The sequence below is a fragment of the Elephantulus edwardii genome, unplaced genomic scaffold, assembly GCF_000299155.1.
Source record: "Elephantulus edwardii isolate Elephantulus edwardi_28Jun2011 unplaced genomic scaffold, EleEdw1.0 scaffold00061, whole genome shotgun sequence".
NCBI classification, from domain to species: domain Eukaryota; kingdom Metazoa; phylum Chordata; class Mammalia; order Macroscelidea; family Macroscelididae; genus Elephantulus; species Elephantulus edwardii.
The window spans coordinates 15432259-15449298 of NW_006399811.1; the positions used below are offsets into that span (position 1 = coordinate 15432259).

Sequence of the window (17040 nt, forward strand, 5' to 3'; positions counted from 1 at the left end):
TCCCTCCCTCCTTCCTTCCTTCCTTCCTTCCTTCCTTCCTTCCTTCCTTCCTTCCTTCCTTCCTTCCTTCCCGTCTTTCTTTCTTTCAAAAACACACGTTTATTGTCTCACACATTTGAATTCAGAAGTCTGAGGTATGTTTTAAGGGGCTAAAACCAAAGTGTCAGATGTTTCTTCTGTAGGCTTTAGGTGAACGATTTATTCATCTTTCCCAGTTTTTCGGGACTTCCTGCCTGCCTCTAGACTTGTCCTTGAGGGGCTGAGTCTGGATCACACTAGGGAAACTTGTTCATTCTCTTGGGGGAAGGCTAGGGCTGGGCAGGGGGGATATGGCTTCTAGGGGTGCTGGGCTGTGTGGCAGGCTCTAGCAAGGCCTGCTGGGGCACTCATTCCGCTATTCTCTGGTGCATGAGCTGGACCTGTGGAAGGTGGTGTTGGATCTGCCACTGGCACAGCCAGTGCTTGGTCTTAAGGCAGAAGGATACAGGACATTTGCTCTCATGACAGTGTTTAGCGTGATAGCAGCAGAGGGCGATGAACTGTTTGCAGACGAGGCAGCCACCATTGACCCTGCGCCTGCAGACACTGAAGTGCTGCACCACTCGCTTCATCTTCTGGCAAGATGGCAGCGAGCAATGGGTGCTGCGGCACTGGCTGATGTGCACCGGAGAGTCCAGGCACTGCTGGATGCTCAGGCGCACTGACTCTGGGGGGGCTCTTGGACTGTGCCTCATTGTGGCTGCTGCCATCATCACCCATCTTGAGGGCTGTGGATACTACAGCAGCTGTTATCAAAGGCTGTTACCCTCGCAGAGACCGAAATGCAACAAGAGAGAACAAGAGAGGAGCTCAGCCAGCCAAAGAGTCCAACAGCAAACTTCCACAGTATGTCTCCTGATCTCCTGGATACTTGTGCCAAGGATTCTGACTGTGGATCCAAATAAGATTAAATCATTGACAATTTCTTTCTTCCCATCTATCCTGATGCTGCCTATCTGCTCAATGGTGAGATTTTTTTTTTAACTTATTAAGATGCAACCCATACAGGAGGCTGTAGTCTTTGATATTATTGTTTATTGTTATGTGCTGGTGAGTCGCTTGCAATTCATAGCAACCTTATGTACAAGAGCAGTAAATCCTGTACCAACCTCACTGTCTCTGACACGCCTGCTCCCATTACCCCAGTCACTGAATTGATCCCTCTCATCGAGGGCGTTCCTCTCTTGAGCTGACCCTCCGCCACATGCACAAAGTATGCCAGACGAAGCTTCAGAATCCTTGCCTCCAAGGAGCAGCCCTATTTAAACATCTCCAGGACTAACCTGTTTGTTCTCCTAACAGTCCATGGTATGTCCAACACTCTTCTCCAGCACTGCAGTTCAAAGGCATCAATTCTGTTTCTATCATCCCTAGTCATTGTCCAGCTCTCTGACACATAGCACACAATTGCGAAGACTATGGCCTGGATTGGGTACGCCTTAGTCTCCAGCCTGATGTCATTGCTCTTCAGTACTTTGGAGAGGTCCCTGACAGCAGACTTTCCCACTGCAATTCATCTTTTGATTTCCTGGCTGCTGGTACCAAGAGTGTTGACTGTGGAGCCAAGGAAACTAAAACTGTTAACAATGTCAATCTCTCCATCATCCATCCTGATGGTACCAATTGGTCCAGTGGTGAGAATCTTTGTTTTCTTGATGTTGAGTTTCAATCCATACTGAAAGCTGCAGTCCTTGACCTTCTGTAGCAAGCACTTCAGGTCCTCCTTGGTTTCAGCAAGCAGGGTTATGTCATCTGCATAAGGCAGATTGTTGATGACACTTCCACCAATCCTGATGCCACATTCCTCCTCATACAGCCCAGTGTCTCAGATGATCTGTTCTGCATACAGATTGAAAAGGTATGGAGACAAAATACATCCCTGGTGGACCCCCTTCCTGCTTTTGAACCATGAAGTGTCTCTTTGCTCTGTTCTGACAACTGCCTCTTGGTTCAAGTATAGGTTTTGCATAAGCAAAACCAAATGTTCTGGGATTCCCGTTCTTCTCAAAGTCAGCCAAAAAAACAATTCTAAATAACAGAGTCTTTTAAAACAAAATAAACAAAAAATCCTGGCCCTCCTTTCCCTTTTGAGAGGAAAGTTCTGGGTGTGTTTTTTCAGGGGTCAGGAGTAGGCTGCATCAGGTGAGGGGTCGCCAGGATAAAAAAAGTGTTAGTCGCAGGTGAGAGTATTTAACAGAATAGAACCAACAAAACCCAGTTACCGTCAATCCCCCTCCAGCGCCTAGTAAACCCCATATGTGCCAGAGCAGAACTCTGCTCTGTAAAGTTTTCAATGGGTAACTTTTTGTTTGTTTGTTTTGTGGGTTTTTTTGGTGGAGATGCCGGGGATCGAACCCGGGGCCTCATACACAATGGGTAACTTTTCAGAAGCACATTATCAGGCTTTTCTTCCAAGGAGCCTCTGGGTGGACTTGAATCTCCAGCCTTTTAGGGACTTCAAGCAGGAGAAGAGTGAAATGATTTAAAACCAGCATAGGGTAAGGGTCGTGTAAAGAGGATAGAGGACAAGAGAAGAGAGCTGGGAGGAACATGAAAGAGATCTTTGAGGAGATTCTGAAGGTGCCTTATAGTGCGATACTCAGTGTCATTTCCCCTTTATTGTCTCGCTGAGGTTCTGAGGTGTCTGACTGGTGCCCATTTGGAATGTGCTTCTGGGAGGCTGGCTTCAAAGCTGCCCATTGTATTTGGGTTTCATATTCCTCCATTCAGCTCAGACATGCTATTTGTTATGGATTGAATTATGAGTCTCCCAAACTATAGGTTGTAAATCCTAACCACCATGCCTGTGGTTATAATCCCACATGACTCCTGCTTGGACCCCAGGGGTTGGGTCACCATTCAGATGGACTAGAAGAACAGGGCCCAGGGGTCACCATTCAGATGGACTAGAATAGGGCCAAGGTCATTGCCAAGATGGTTTAAGAGAAAAGAAAGAACAAACCAAAATCAAAGGTCTAAGAGAACACAAAATTCTTTTCCAGGCTTGAAAGCTAATGTATCTTGTTCTACTGGGCTTTGGACTTGCTTAGTGCCAGTTACTACTCCCTCGCTCCAATTTCTCCTATTTGTAATAAAAGCATCTGCCTTGTGCCTGTTCCCAGCCTTTGCTCTTTGGAAGCAGATAATTTATATGCTAGGTTTCACACGTTTGTAGAAGAAGTTTACTTCTGGGTGGAATTTGCACTTGGCGTTGATTTAAGATGAGCTCATGGGAGGATGTGATGAGGCAAACATGTTTTGTATGTTGCATGGGCATGAATTTGGAGGAGCTAAAGGTTGAATTTCTTAGGTTGGATTGTATGGCCCTTTTCCTCAGGCCCCAAATACATGCTGTACACCCTAATTTCCATACTTTTGGAAACAGTTTATCTTTACTATATTAATGCCAAGAAAACAAACATCCATCCTAGAGAGGGTTAAACCAGGCTACTCCTTGGAGGCAAGGATTCTGGGGCTTCGTCTGACATACTTTGGACATGTTGTGAGGAGAGACAGGTCCTTGGAGAGGGACATCATGCTTGGGAGGGTGGAGGGACAGCGCAGGAGGGGAAGGCCCTCTATGAGATTGATTGATTCAGTGACTGGGGTAATCGGGATGGGTGTGTCAGAGGCAATGTGATTGGCACAGGATAGATCAGGGTTTAGGGCTGTTGTACATAGGGTCGCTATGAGTCGCAAACGACTCGATGGCACATAACAACAACAACAACATATTAATGAGACAGAATTAGTGTCAATTGTGTTTTGAGTCTCTTTTGAGGTATGTTGTTGTTGTTGTTATGTGCCGTCAAGTTGCTTGGGACTCATGGCGACCCTATGTACAACAGCCCTAACCTCTGCTCAGTCCTGTGCCAATCACACTCTCTCCGATACACCCATCCCGATTACCCCAGTCACTGAATCAATCCACCTGTTAGAGGGCCTTCCCCTCCTGTGCCTGCCCTCTATCCTCCCAAGCATGATGTCCTTCTCCATGGATCGGTCTCTCCTTACAGCATGACCAAAGTATGTCAGACTATGTCTCAGAATCCTCGTCTCCAAGGAGCCACCCGGTTTAACCCTTTCTAGGATGAACCTGTTTGTTTTCCTAGCAGTACATGGTACCCTCAATACTCTTCTCCAGCACCACAGCTCAAAGGCATCAATTCTCCTTCTATCCTTACTCGTCATTGACCAGCTCTCTGATGCATAACAAGTGATAGCAAAGACCATGGCCTGTATCAGATGCACCTTAGTCTTAGAGAGACACCTAAATATGCAGGCAGAAGAGGCAGAGATGGGGTAAGATAGAATTCCAAGGCAAATGGAGATCTCTAATAAACAAGCAAGCTAAAGAAATGGGAACTTTCACCCAGAGCCAACACTCTGAAGTTGAACATCTAGCCCCCTGAAATGTGAGAAGTTGAACTTCTGTTTGTTAAAGCTCGTGGTCTTCCTGTTACGGGAGCTCTAGGTAACTAGACCTGTTCTTCTCTCTGGATTTTTTTTTTACTTTCCCCTAGGCCTTTCCTTTTGTTCCCAAACATAGCATCTATTAGTGCAGAAAAAACAACCTCCTCCAGCTGACAGGTACTTGGGATTGAGTGCATCTCGCCCCCTCATTTTTGTAATTGTTTGGTGCTACAAGTAATGGAGTGTTTTGGCGTTTCTCCCCTCTTTTAATCTTTCTCAGATGAGGGAGATATGCGGGGTTTCTTTACTTGGAGGGATTTGTTGAGGAAGCTGTCCCTCTTCCCAACCTGTAGAAGAATGACTTCCTTTTCACAAGTCCTTCCTCTTCCTCAGGAAACATGTGCCAACTGGGCACAAACGCTACCCACACTGGAAAGGGGTCAATGCCTTTCAAATTTCCCTCTTTCTGTCCTCCTGCTCAGAGAGTGCTGGTCACCTCTCTTCAGGGTGGAACTGGCCTCTGTTCAGACTTGGTCTTCTAGCCTACGGGGAATGTGTTGCATGGAATATTGCTACATTACAGCAAAATCACCTCAATATAGGAGCTCTGGTGATCTAATGAGTAAGAAGCTGTGCTGTGAAGCCCAAGGCAGGTAGTTCAAATCTACCGGCTGCTCCACAGGAGAAAGCCAGGCAATCTCCTCTTGTATGATTTACAGACTCTGAAAACCCGCTGAAGGGCCGACTGTGAGTTGGTTCTGGCTCCATGACACTTAACACCAAGTTCTCATTATGTGGGTGACTGTGCATGTTGACATCAATTGACCCTCAACACTCAAGGACACAGTGTTAGTTTCTCTGAGTCCCAGTAGTCAGATTCCTACCAAGTTTAGGAAGCAGTGAACTTTTGTTTATGGTGATGGTTCCACACCTTGATTAGTATAATTGTTGTTACGTGCCATTGAATTGGAACCAACTCATAGCTGACCCTCCAGAGGGTTTTCAGAGGCAGTTAATGACATGCGAGGAGATTGCCCATCCTTCTCCTTTGAACTGCCTGCTTTTGAGATTGCAGCACAGCTTTTTACCACTGTTGTTGTTGTTGTGTACCATCAAGTCAAAATTGACTCATAACAGACCCTCCAGTGGATTTTTAGAGTCAGTTAATTACACAGAAGGAGATTTACCATCCTTCTCCCACAGAGAAGCTGTTGGATTTGAACCATATGTTTTCGGGATTGCAAGACAGCTTCTTGCCATTAGGCCACCAGAGCGACCACTAAGCCACTAAATTATACACCTGAAAAATACTGAGTAGACAAATGTGTGATATACAGTTTTACAACAACAAAAAATTAACCAAGTAATTATTTTTTTACTTGAAAAAAAAACCCAGCACCAACCAACCAACCAACAGGTTTTACAACAACAAAACAACAAAAATTAAGGTTAAAAAAAGAGGGGAGGGGAGCTTCCACTATATGATTCTAATGTGAAAAACAGGAAAATCCCACAGGATTTAGAGCCTGAACTTGACCACCTCCCCCTGCCCTCCTTCATTGTCATCAGTTCTGACTTGGATCTGGGATATTCAGCAAACTGGCTTCCACTTACCTGAAAATCTCTGGGGTTTTGGGTCTGGGTGGGGGCTCAGCTGCCTATTGGACATTCAGGGGGAAGGAAGAAAGACAATGAGGCAGACAAGGAGAGAGAACAGTCTGTTAATGGCAATCTGAGCATTCAATTTTCAGACCAGAAAAAAATCCAAGAATGCATTTCTGGCTGCATGAGCAGTGTCTGGAGAGATGGCACAGTGTGCCCAGACTGACTACTGGGGGAAAAACACCTCCCACCAGCTCCCTGGGTAGAGATTTCACCAGCACAGCAATTAATCTTGAGCCAGACCTGGTTTCTGGAGAAGTTGAGCTGTCACAGAGCAACACGGTTATCACAGGGGTGCTTTTGACCTTGAGCTTTGTCCCTATCCTAGGACAGTTTCTAAGAGCGCTGTTCTATAATTAATGTGTGCTGTGTCACAAGATACTTCTGAGTATTTAAGATGAATGCAGGATCCACTGAGCAGGCCTGGCTCTCCTTTCCAATGGATGGGTTTTATTCCACATGAGCATCGCAGAGTCCAGGTTTCTGGTCTCAGTCCCCCTTTGGTAGCCTCCTCTGGTGGAATCAAAGCCACTCAGCAAGGCTTTCTTCAAATTTGTTATGAAAAAAGAGACCAGGAAACTCAATACTCTTCTCCTCCTATCTCTCTCAGTCTATCTCATCCTCAGAAATTTTAAGAGGTCAATTAAAGGAAGACTTTATATTTTTTTTTAAATGCTTTTATTGATGCTATGTTTTCTTTGATGAAATGCATTAATGTTTATTATGGAGGATTCTTTTGTTTTCATATTTAAGATATTATCTTCCAGTCTTTCCTACTGTAAATTGTTTTACTCTTTAGTATTACAACTTTTCTCATTGGGTGATATTTTGAAACTATAGAAACATTCGGTTTTCATTGCACTTTGCCCCACTAATTTTGGTAACCATGGAGCTCTGGTGGCTTTGTGGTAAGACACTGCCCTGTAATCCCAAAAGCATGCAGTTCAAATCCACCAGCTGCTCCATGACAGAAGGGTGGTCAATGTGATTTACTGCCTCTGAAAAGCAGCTAGAGTGTCAGCTATGAGTCGGCTCTGACTCGACAGCACAAAACAACAACGACAGCTCATGTTTTCTCTAGATTAAATGTTTCATGGAGAGTTCTGGAGACTAAGATCCAAGGAGGAATGGGATTACCTCACCTGTGGCTGCAAAGGGGCAAATCCAGAGAAACTGTCTTGATCCACCACAGATGCCACCACCTGCAATCAAGAAAGGAGGGTGTGAGGGCTGCTCTCCTGGGGTCTCTGCCAGGATCCGCTCTTTTTTGCACACCCTGTCAACCCTCACTTGAGTCTCATTCCAGAAGTGGGATGTGGCTAAAGACTGCATCACTAACTATCTGCATACATGTTCCAGCAACTGAACAAACAAGTATCAGCATCTGCCAGTTGTTGACTCAGGTTCCCTTAACTGCTGCTGCTGTGCGCGAACCAATACTCAGTCAGCAAACAGCACCAACCCTCCAAATGTGTCCCAGTCAAGTGCAGCTTTAGAAAGGAATAGCCTTGGCTGCTCAATGACTTAGAATCACTTTTATAAGGATGGAATACCAAACTTCAGAAGGAGAAACTAATTGTATGACTGTAGAAATTAGGGGAGAGACTTTTTGCAGCATCCGAAAGTAAACTGTAAGGAACATCACAAGAAGAGGATCGTTACTGGTCCTCTTCCCTCCCGTGTACTCTCCACTTTCAGTGAGCTCCGCAGAGCCGTGTTTTCTTTTCCATTGACACAGTCCCCAAGACTTAGTAAATTGAGAGTAATCTTAGCATCTGTGGCTCTTGTCCATGAATCAGGCTGGAAGGGAAGAATGAGAGGAGCTGGGAGAAAACTAGAATGTTTGCACTTCTTTCATTCAGTACGACCTCCCCCGTGTAAATAAGTAAGTTTCTGTCTTCTGTTCAACCCCAGGAGCAGGACGATGATTCAATGACCTCTTCCCACTTGCATATGACGCCCGCCCCCCTCCCCCAAACCCCAGGGTCTGGGGGAGCTCTGAGCTCCCACCTACCGTGGCCTTGCCCAGGTAATCCTTCTTGGCTAGCTGAGCCACTTGTCTCTCATTTGGTCGAAATAGCCTGCCCACGGGGATCACCACTGGCTCGTACAGCTTCTGCTTCTACAACACAGAAAACAGTAATCCTTCCTCTGCAAAATGGGGGTGGTAAGACTTTTCTGCTTTTCTTACTGGATAGATTCAAGTATCAAATGACAAAATCTGACAAGAAAACCTTTTTTCTAGATTTGGAAAGATTTATTTTTAAGTAAAAATGTTCAAGATTTCTTTTTTAAAAACATATCTATATCCAGAGAATATAGACTAGTATTGCTGTATTTAAAATATTTCATTCACATGTGTTTTATCTTCCAATTTATTTTATGTTTTTATATTGTTGTTTAGTTTTACACTGAATTGAAATATATTTTTTAGATTTAATGTTTTTACAACTGCTTTTGGTATTCAAATACTCTTCACTTCTTTTTATGCAGGTGTGGTCAAATATATGACCTGAAATTTGTCATTTTAATTATTTTTAAGAGTGTGATGCAGTGACATTAACTGCATTTCACACAGTGTCTAACCATCACCGCTATATATTTTCACACCTTTTCACCATCCCACATAGACACTCAATGTTCCTGAAGCATCCTCATGGTCCCGTCTCTTATTCCTAGAACTCACTAATCGACTTTCTATCTTTCCGGATTTACCTATTCTAGACACTTCATCTAAGTAACTCTTAGCTTTTTGCTATTGAGTCAGAACCAACTCATAGCTGAACTTTCATTGCATTCTAGGGCTTTAAATCGCAGAAGAAGAGATTGCCCCTCCTTCCGCCTCAGAGCTGCTGGTGGATTTGAACCACAGAGAGGCACAGTTTGGGGGTTTATAGCACAACTCCCTACAGACTATACCACCACAGCTCCGCGTTCAAGTTGAGTCATATGATATCTGTCCTTTTCCTATCCGGTTCATTTCACTTAACATGGTATTTTAGAGAGAATGATTTTGTTACTACTGTTGTAAGCCCTCTACAGTAGGACGAGCTGGTTTCCTTATCACTTTATGTTTAGAGACTATGTGGACAATGTTGTTGTGTTGTTGTCGTTGTTGATTACCATCAAGTCGACCATGACTCATAGTGACCCTATGAACAAAAGGCCTGAAACCTTTCTGTAACTATTATAATTTTCAAAGTTCATTGAGTTTCCAGAGGCATGTTGTTTAGGAAGTGGATGCCACTCCTGCTTATGTAGGTATTACATGCCTGGTGCCCTCTTTCCTGAGGGTCTGTCGCTTCTCTCAGCCCCATTCCATGTTTCTCAGGTGTCACTGTCCCTCAGCATTGGAGCTACCACAATCACAGGGTTGTCCCACAACCCAAGCAAGACCATGGTAATGCTCTCTCAGGACTGGTGTTTGCTGTTGTCACAGGCATGAAAGACTGAGGTAGGTTCCCTTGTTCCTGACATTTCAAAAATCTGGTGAAAATCTAACTTTGTTCCCAAATATGCTGAGGCAAGGCATAGGTAATTTTCACCGTCCATTTATATATATAATCAGTAGGTTTTTGCTGAGAGCTGTTGTACCTGCCATTGTCTAAGGCTGTGAGTACTCAAAAGTAGCAAGGCGGAGTCTCGTGGTATCTGGAGGCTGCTCAGCACCACCCCAGCTTCCTACATCCTCTCCACCCCCCTTCCTTTCTCTCTCTCTCTCTCTCTCTCTCTCTCCTCTCTCCCTCTCTCTCTGTTGCTATGGAAACCTATTAAAAAAGCGATGTGATACAGAAGCTGTGCTGTACTGCACTGCAGACCTTGGCTTCTCACCACAACACACAGCAGTGATACTGATGGAACTATGCCCAAAGATCATTATTACTCAAAATTCAGGGAAATGAAAGCACCAATATGTGGGTAGGTAGTGGTGATGGTTGAATAACATTGTGAATACTGAGTATAAGTTTTACACTCGACAATTAATAAACTGGAAAATTTATATATATATATATATATTTGTATTTTAGAGCATTTGGAAAACCATCAATGTGGCTGTGGCTGTTTCTCCTACTGCATGTATACTGGAACAAACCCACATCTAAAAACATCCTCTCACTTCCCTCCCCATATCACCGGTACTTACCCAGACACATTCCATGGCTTTATCGATTTTGGAATGTCTAGGCTCAGACTTCATGCTCATAGCTAATGCTAAATGTTCTTCAGCTTTTTTCCATTCCTCCTTCTTGGCATACATGAAAGCAATGTTATATAACACCTAGAAAAACACAGGCCACGAATAGAAAGCTCAGGATTTCTTCAGATCTAGGTGCTAGGAACACTTTGATGTATATTCTTGGAATGTTATCTGGAGATATTTCTCCTGAGACATAGCTTTCCTGGGAATGTTTAAAATATAGTATGATTGTTCTGACAACAGAGTTACATCAAGTGTGAAGCTAAGAAAACACTATGCAATGCAAAAATCCAATAATGTGTATAATTTTTCAGTGGCTAAATCAGGAGAAGACATGATTTATACTGCTTTAGCATGGAGAAGAGTGACTTGCTGAAGGCCCCGTGAGGAGGCACAAAGAGTCAGGAATGAAAAGCCGACATGTGGCCTCCCATGATGCTTGCCTGCTGCCATGAGCTTAAGCTGAAACACTGGACAGATGGGAGACAGGGAGAGGGTTCCACATGCTCGCCCCGCACCAGCACCCACATGTTCCTGGAACAATTGAGTTACAAGATTGTCACCTAGTGATGGAGTGAGGAAACTCACTGAACAAAGTCTGGTAGAGTTGGAAAGAGACTCTGGACAAAACCCAGCAGAGAGATTTATCTGGGACATGAAGAGAATACAAATATTCCAATTTATGGAATAAGTATTTTCCAAGTCTTCAGTTGTTATGTTGGGTTTAGGTCAATTAATTTGTTTCATCATTACACTTTAAAACACATACCTAATTAAAAAAGAATCTTTCGTATGTATGCAGTAAGGTGAGGGGAGAGAAGGACCAATTAACTGAAAGAAGTTGAAAAGACTCTAAAACAAAGACCGAAAAGCAGTAAGACAAGAAGGAAAACAAGATGGCAAAAGGTTGTTGTCCTGGTTAATATATGTGTTATATATATATATATTTGTTGTTGTGTATTGTGGAGTCAGAACCGACCCATAGCTGACCCTCCAGTGGGTTTTCAGAGGCAGTTAAATCACACGGAAGATTGCTCATCCTTCTGCTGTGGAGCAGGTGGTGGCCTTGAACTGTTATAGGTTCGTTCCAGTGTACACGCATGTATATGTCAGTATCACCGTGATCTTGCTCTCTCCCTCCTCCAGTAAAGGGCAGTCTCCCATTTCAGTTTATACAATGGAGTTCCCAATGAGTCAGGTCTGATTTAACAGTGGTGAGTTGTTTGGTTTTTTTTCAGGTATCCAATAGGATTTTGCAGAAGCAATGGGATGTGACATTTGAGGCTAATTCATAAAACACATTGACAACCTTAAGTTCTCTCTTTAATTACTGCCGTATCATGAGAACATTCAAGCAATTCTATGAAGAAGCCCGCGTGGGAAGAAACTAAGGCCTCCACACAAAAAAGCAAACCAGACATGTGAGTGAGCCACCTTAGGAGTGGATCACCCAGCCCCAGTCACACCTTCGGAGGACTGCAGTGTTGGCCCACATCCCAGGTGACCCTAAGCCAGCATCACCCAGCTAAGCCACCCTTGATTCTTGACCCACAGAAACATTGAGATAATATTTGCTATTTAAAGCCACTACATTTGTTATTCAGCAATAGATAACTAATAGCTTTCTCTATGTCAACTTGCCAACTATGTCACGATTTGATTTAGGGACACAGCCAGATTAAAAACCATCAAAGTTTATTAAGGCAAGTGTGGATGAATAACAGAATTGGTATTTCCATGAAGGCTTGCATATGATGCTAGAAACCAATTTTACAAGGACTAGAGAGTCAATGAAGGTGACCAATAAGTACAGGAGTGGAGAGCTAGACTCATAGACTCACTCCAGGCCTGTTTCTGAGCTACCAATAAGCTGGTGCCTACTGCACATATACTGAACATGACCTAATACTTTCACCACTGTGTCACCAGGAGGAACCTTTTAAAACCGGGAAGAACACAGCTTCACTTCTAAAGAGCCTCATAGGTCATTTCAGTCCCACACAGGGGAACATTCATCCCAATGAAATGTTCTCTATCAAAGAACTCTATGGAGCTGCTGCATCTTCCAACTCTTTAATCTGTTTACACAGAGGGTTTCAACCTAGGGCAACTAGCAATTCCTGGAGATGTTTTAAGTTATTATACTGAAGCTATCTAGTTGATAGGAGGCAAGGATGCTGTGAAATACCCTACAGTGCACAAAAAAAGCCCCTACAACAAAGTATTAACCTAGTTCAATATGTCAGTAGTTCCATAGTTGACGGGCCCTACTCTAGGTGCTGGAGAGCTCTGGTGGTCTAGGGGTGAGGCACTGCACTGCAATCCCTAAGGCTCATGGTTCAAATCCACTAGAGAAAGATAGGTAATCTCCTCCTGTCCAATTTAGTGCTTCTGAAAACCTGCTGGAGGGTCAGCTATGGATCGGTTCTGAACTCTAGATACAGGTCAAATGTTGACCGATTCCTGCCACAAAATCTTTTTTTCCTGATCTGTGAGAAGAGAAGAAAGTAATTTGCTCAATCTGCTGTAGGGCTGAGATGGAACACTTGTCCCCAGAGGCCTAGGCAGCTGTAGACTATTATTAGTCCTGAGCAACCCTGGGAACACGTCATTTCTCTTGCCTGAAAAACTAAAGCAAAGGGACTTTTTTCCACAGAATTTTCTAAATGAAGATCTGCCCTGTGGGGATTTTTGTTTCTAAAGTTATTGAGGTGTATTTGAAAATAATGGAGAGTGGAAAGGGTTGGTTGAAAAAAAAGTATATTCTAGTCATGTCTCTCCCTTTTGGTAGTACAGAAATATGAGTGTTCTTCTGTGGAAATCTTGACTTGAACTTGTATTTTGAGTCCTGTGATCAAGAGGGCATAGATTTGTGTCAAATTATCTTTAATCTTTGGGTTTCAGCCAAACACATGGGGTGAAAACTAAATGGTTAAAACTAAATGGCAAGAAATGTGATCTGAACATGAGAATTGAACAAGGTTATTGTCAGTTCTACAAAAATAAAAACAATTTCCTTGGAGTCAATTCAGATTCATGGTGACCCCAGGTGTAACAAAGTATAATGTGCTCCACAGACTTTTCTTTTCTTCTTCTTCTTCTTCTTTTTTTTTTTAATCAAAGAAGCTTTTTATTGGGAGCTTTTGGGTGAGGTTTGCTGTCCTGGGTAGGAGAGGGACAACAAAGGGCAGAGAAGTCACCTCTTCACAGACTTTAAAATGGCTGGGATTTTTTGGGAAGTAGATTGTCAGTCTTTTTTTCTGAGGAGCTTCTAACTGAACTTGTATAACTAATCTTTCAGTTAGTGGTACAAATTCGTTCAACATCAAGAAGACAAATATTCTCACCACTGGGCCTATTGGCAGCATCATGATAGACGGAGAAGAGATTGAGGTAGTTAATAATTACAGCTTGCTTGGCTCCACAACCAATACTCTTGACACCAGCAGTCAGGAAACCAAATGACAAATTGCACTGGAAAAATCTGCTGTCAGGCATCTCTCCAGAGTGTTGAAAAGCAATGATGATGTCAGTCTAGAGAATAAGGTACACCTGATCCAGGCCATGGGCTTTGCAATTACTTGCTATGTAAGTAATCAGACATGTAAGTATCAGACAATGACTAAAGATGGCAGAAGAAGAAGCGGTACCTTTGAGTTGTGGGAGTGGAGAAGCATCTTGAACATACCATAGACTGCCAAGAAAACAAATAAGTCTATCTTGGAGAAGGTGAAACCAAGTGTTTCCTTGGAGGCTAGTATGTTAAAGCTCCATCTCACATACTTTGGACATGTGGCCAGGAAGGACCAATCCTTGGAGAAGAACATCATGCTCGGAAGGTTGGAGGGACAGCACGGGAGAGGAAGACCTCTGATGAGATGGATTGGCACAGTAACTGGGGCAATGGGTGTTGGTGTGTCAGAATCAGTGAGACTGGCTCAGGATAGGGCAGATTTCAGAGCTGTTGCACATGGGGTTGCTATGAGTCACAGGCAACACAACAACACATCACAACAACAAGAACAAATCTTTCAGTTGCCATCAAAGTGAGCAGAACTCATAGCAATCCTCTAGGGCAGGGTAGAAGTGCCTCTTAAGGTTTCCAAGGCTTTATGGAAGCAGACTGCCACATCTTTCTCCTGTGGAGCAACTGGTATGTTGAAACTGCCAACCAACTTAACCACAGCTGCTCCTAGGTGGACAGTAAACAGGAAATTTGTGGGTAGCTTAGTATAATGCTGAACAAATAAGTTGTTGAGGCTTGAAATGTGTCCACCAAAAAAATTAGGTTTCAACTTGGCTGGGCCATGATTCTCGGTGGTCTGGCAGTTATGTAGTGATGTAATCTCACAGGGCATGAAGGTGGGATTTAAAACTTTTATGCAGGTTACGACTCTGATCCAATGTAAAGGGAGTTTCTGTTAGGTGTACCTGCATTATCTTTTGTATTGCAAGAGACGAAAGGTTAGCGACATGAGTAGAGGAGGGACGCCAGCAACACCAACAAAGAAAAACTAGAAGCAGAGGCTGTTCTTTGGATGCAGGGTCTTTGTGTTGAGGACCTCCTAGACCCAGGAGATTGATGCTAAGCCACATGGAGGTTTTAAAAAAACAAAACTCTGTCAAAACAACTATGAGATATCATCTCACCTCAGTAGCAATAGCAAAGTTCAGCAGAGCAGAAAACAACAAATGCTGGCGAGGTTGTGGAGAAACTGGAACCCTTATTCACCCTTGGGGGGAGTGTAAAATGGTGCAACCACTATAGAAGGCAGTATGGCACTTTCTCAAAAAGTTGTAAATAGAAAAACTATTTGACCCAGCAATTGTTTTGGATTTTTCTCTCTCTCTTTTTTTTTTAATTTTTGTGTGAGTGTACTGTCAAATCAGATCTGACTGGTACAGGAGGAGATTGTCCCTCTTTTTCCCGGCAGAGCATCTGGTGGATTTGAACCGGGTGCCTCTGGGATTGTAGTTGCAGCTCCTTGCCTCTAGGCCATCAGAGCCCCCCGCTGACCCAGCAATTGTACTACTTGGAATATACCCTAAAGAAACCATAACCGCCACCCAAAACAGATATATGCACACCCTTGTTTATTGCTGCATTGCTCACAATAGCAAAGAGATGGAAGCAATCCAAGTGCCCATCAACAAATGAATGGATAGAGAAGCTGTGGTCTGTTCACACAGTGGAATAATATGCAGCACTGAAAAACAAGGAACGCATCAAATATTATTAAAAAACGGGTGATCCTGGAGGACATTATGAAGGGTGAAATATCTCAGTCACAGAAGGACAAATACTTCATAATGCCACTGTTATAAAACAGGACTGACATTGGGGGCTGAGGGGAAACTGTGAAGGGATAAATAATGTACACTGCATTGGAACAGATGAGGAAAAGAATTGTTTAAAAGGAATATATGATTAGGTATTATTTGCATTACAACAGTCCAGGATAAGAGGTGCATAGCAAAGTAGACTGGAGTGGTGGTGGGATGGAGGAAATTGTGCAATAATGAAAGAATTTTTTAAAGAGAAAAAAAACTAGGGGAAGGGAGGAAAATGTGCAACAATGAATGCATAGAAATCCAAGTTTTCTGTAAACTTTTGTTAAAATAATAATAAAAAATTACTTAAAAAGTTAAAAAAACAATTCTACATTTTGAGTAGCAAGGACATTTCTCCAGCGCTAACAGAAACAGGCAGTCTTTCCCTGATGTTGGCATCCTGAATTCAGATTTCTAGCCTGAACTGTGATGGAATATACGTCTGAGTGTTAAAGCTATCCACTTGTGAGATTTCTCTTTTAACAATACTAGATAACTAAAGCATAAAGTAAATGAGTAGCTTAAAAAATGCGAATGATGATGAATACTTTCACAGGCCAACACGTGAACGCTCAATCTTCCCTTGGAAAAGCTGTTTGCTTATCTTTGTATCATCCTTGGAAACTCCTTCTCTTGAATGCATGCATCAGGTAATCAGAGGCTCCAAGATGAGCCAAAGACATCTATTCTCAAGGGGAAATCTGGATCCCAAAGCACAGGAGGTGAGTGAGTTTTCCCAGTTTCTAGAGACATCAGCAGATGGTCATAAACCTGACTATTTGCCGTCAGCACTCCTGCCAGTCTGCCCTCCTTACCTCACATGCAAACAGCTTGAATTGCAGCCCCAGGATCTTGTAGTCTATCAGCTGATTCCCTCGAAGCTGTGTCAAGGCCTCTTTTAGATCTTTAATAGCTGAATCATATCTGAAGGACAGATGAGAAAACAAATGAATTCAGGACCCAGAACTTCCTTCTCTCTTGTTTCTCCCTTTCCCATGCATAGGGACACAAGCCTTTCCAATGCCTTCTGACCTTGCTTTAAAAAAACAAACAAACCTAAACCCCCCAGAAAATAAAATAAAGTATATACAATTTATTGAGCAATTATTCTGTGTACATACAGACAGACTTTTGTTTCTTTTCTTTTTTTTTTTAAGGCTCCAGTCAAGTTAGCTTAAAAAGATTTTAAAGGCGCTGATAAAGAAACAACAGAAAATTAACTTTGATTAGTCTCAGTGCCATAGATTGAATCATATTCCCTTTTCTGTGGTCGGCTGGTGTTAGATTGGTGGTTTCTATGGAGAAGCTCAATATCAGCTGTGAAAACTAGGCCAGGAGCTGATTGTGGAACAGACCACCAACTACTCATATGCAAATTCAAGCTGAAGCTGAGGAAA

The 17040-nt window shown here is 43.1% G+C and overlaps 1 protein-coding gene across 1 annotated transcript in view; it reads right to left on the bottom strand.

Annotated features, from left to right (window-relative positions):
- The window catches only part of NCF2 (neutrophil cytosolic factor 2), a 62241-nt gene that overhangs the window by 16792 nt on the left and 28409 nt on the right, over positions 1-17040 (bottom strand). The window contains exons 3-7 of the mRNA XM_006887784.1: positions 16459-16567; positions 10259-10393; positions 8129-8236; positions 7257-7316; positions 6067-6110 (exon numbers count right to left, since the gene is read on the bottom strand). Of these exons, the coding sequence (XP_006887846.1) occupies positions 6067-6110; positions 7257-7316; positions 8129-8236; positions 10259-10393; positions 16459-16567 (456 nt within the window). The remainder of the gene's footprint in view (positions 1-6066; positions 6111-7256; positions 7317-8128; positions 8237-10258; positions 10394-16458; positions 16568-17040) is intronic.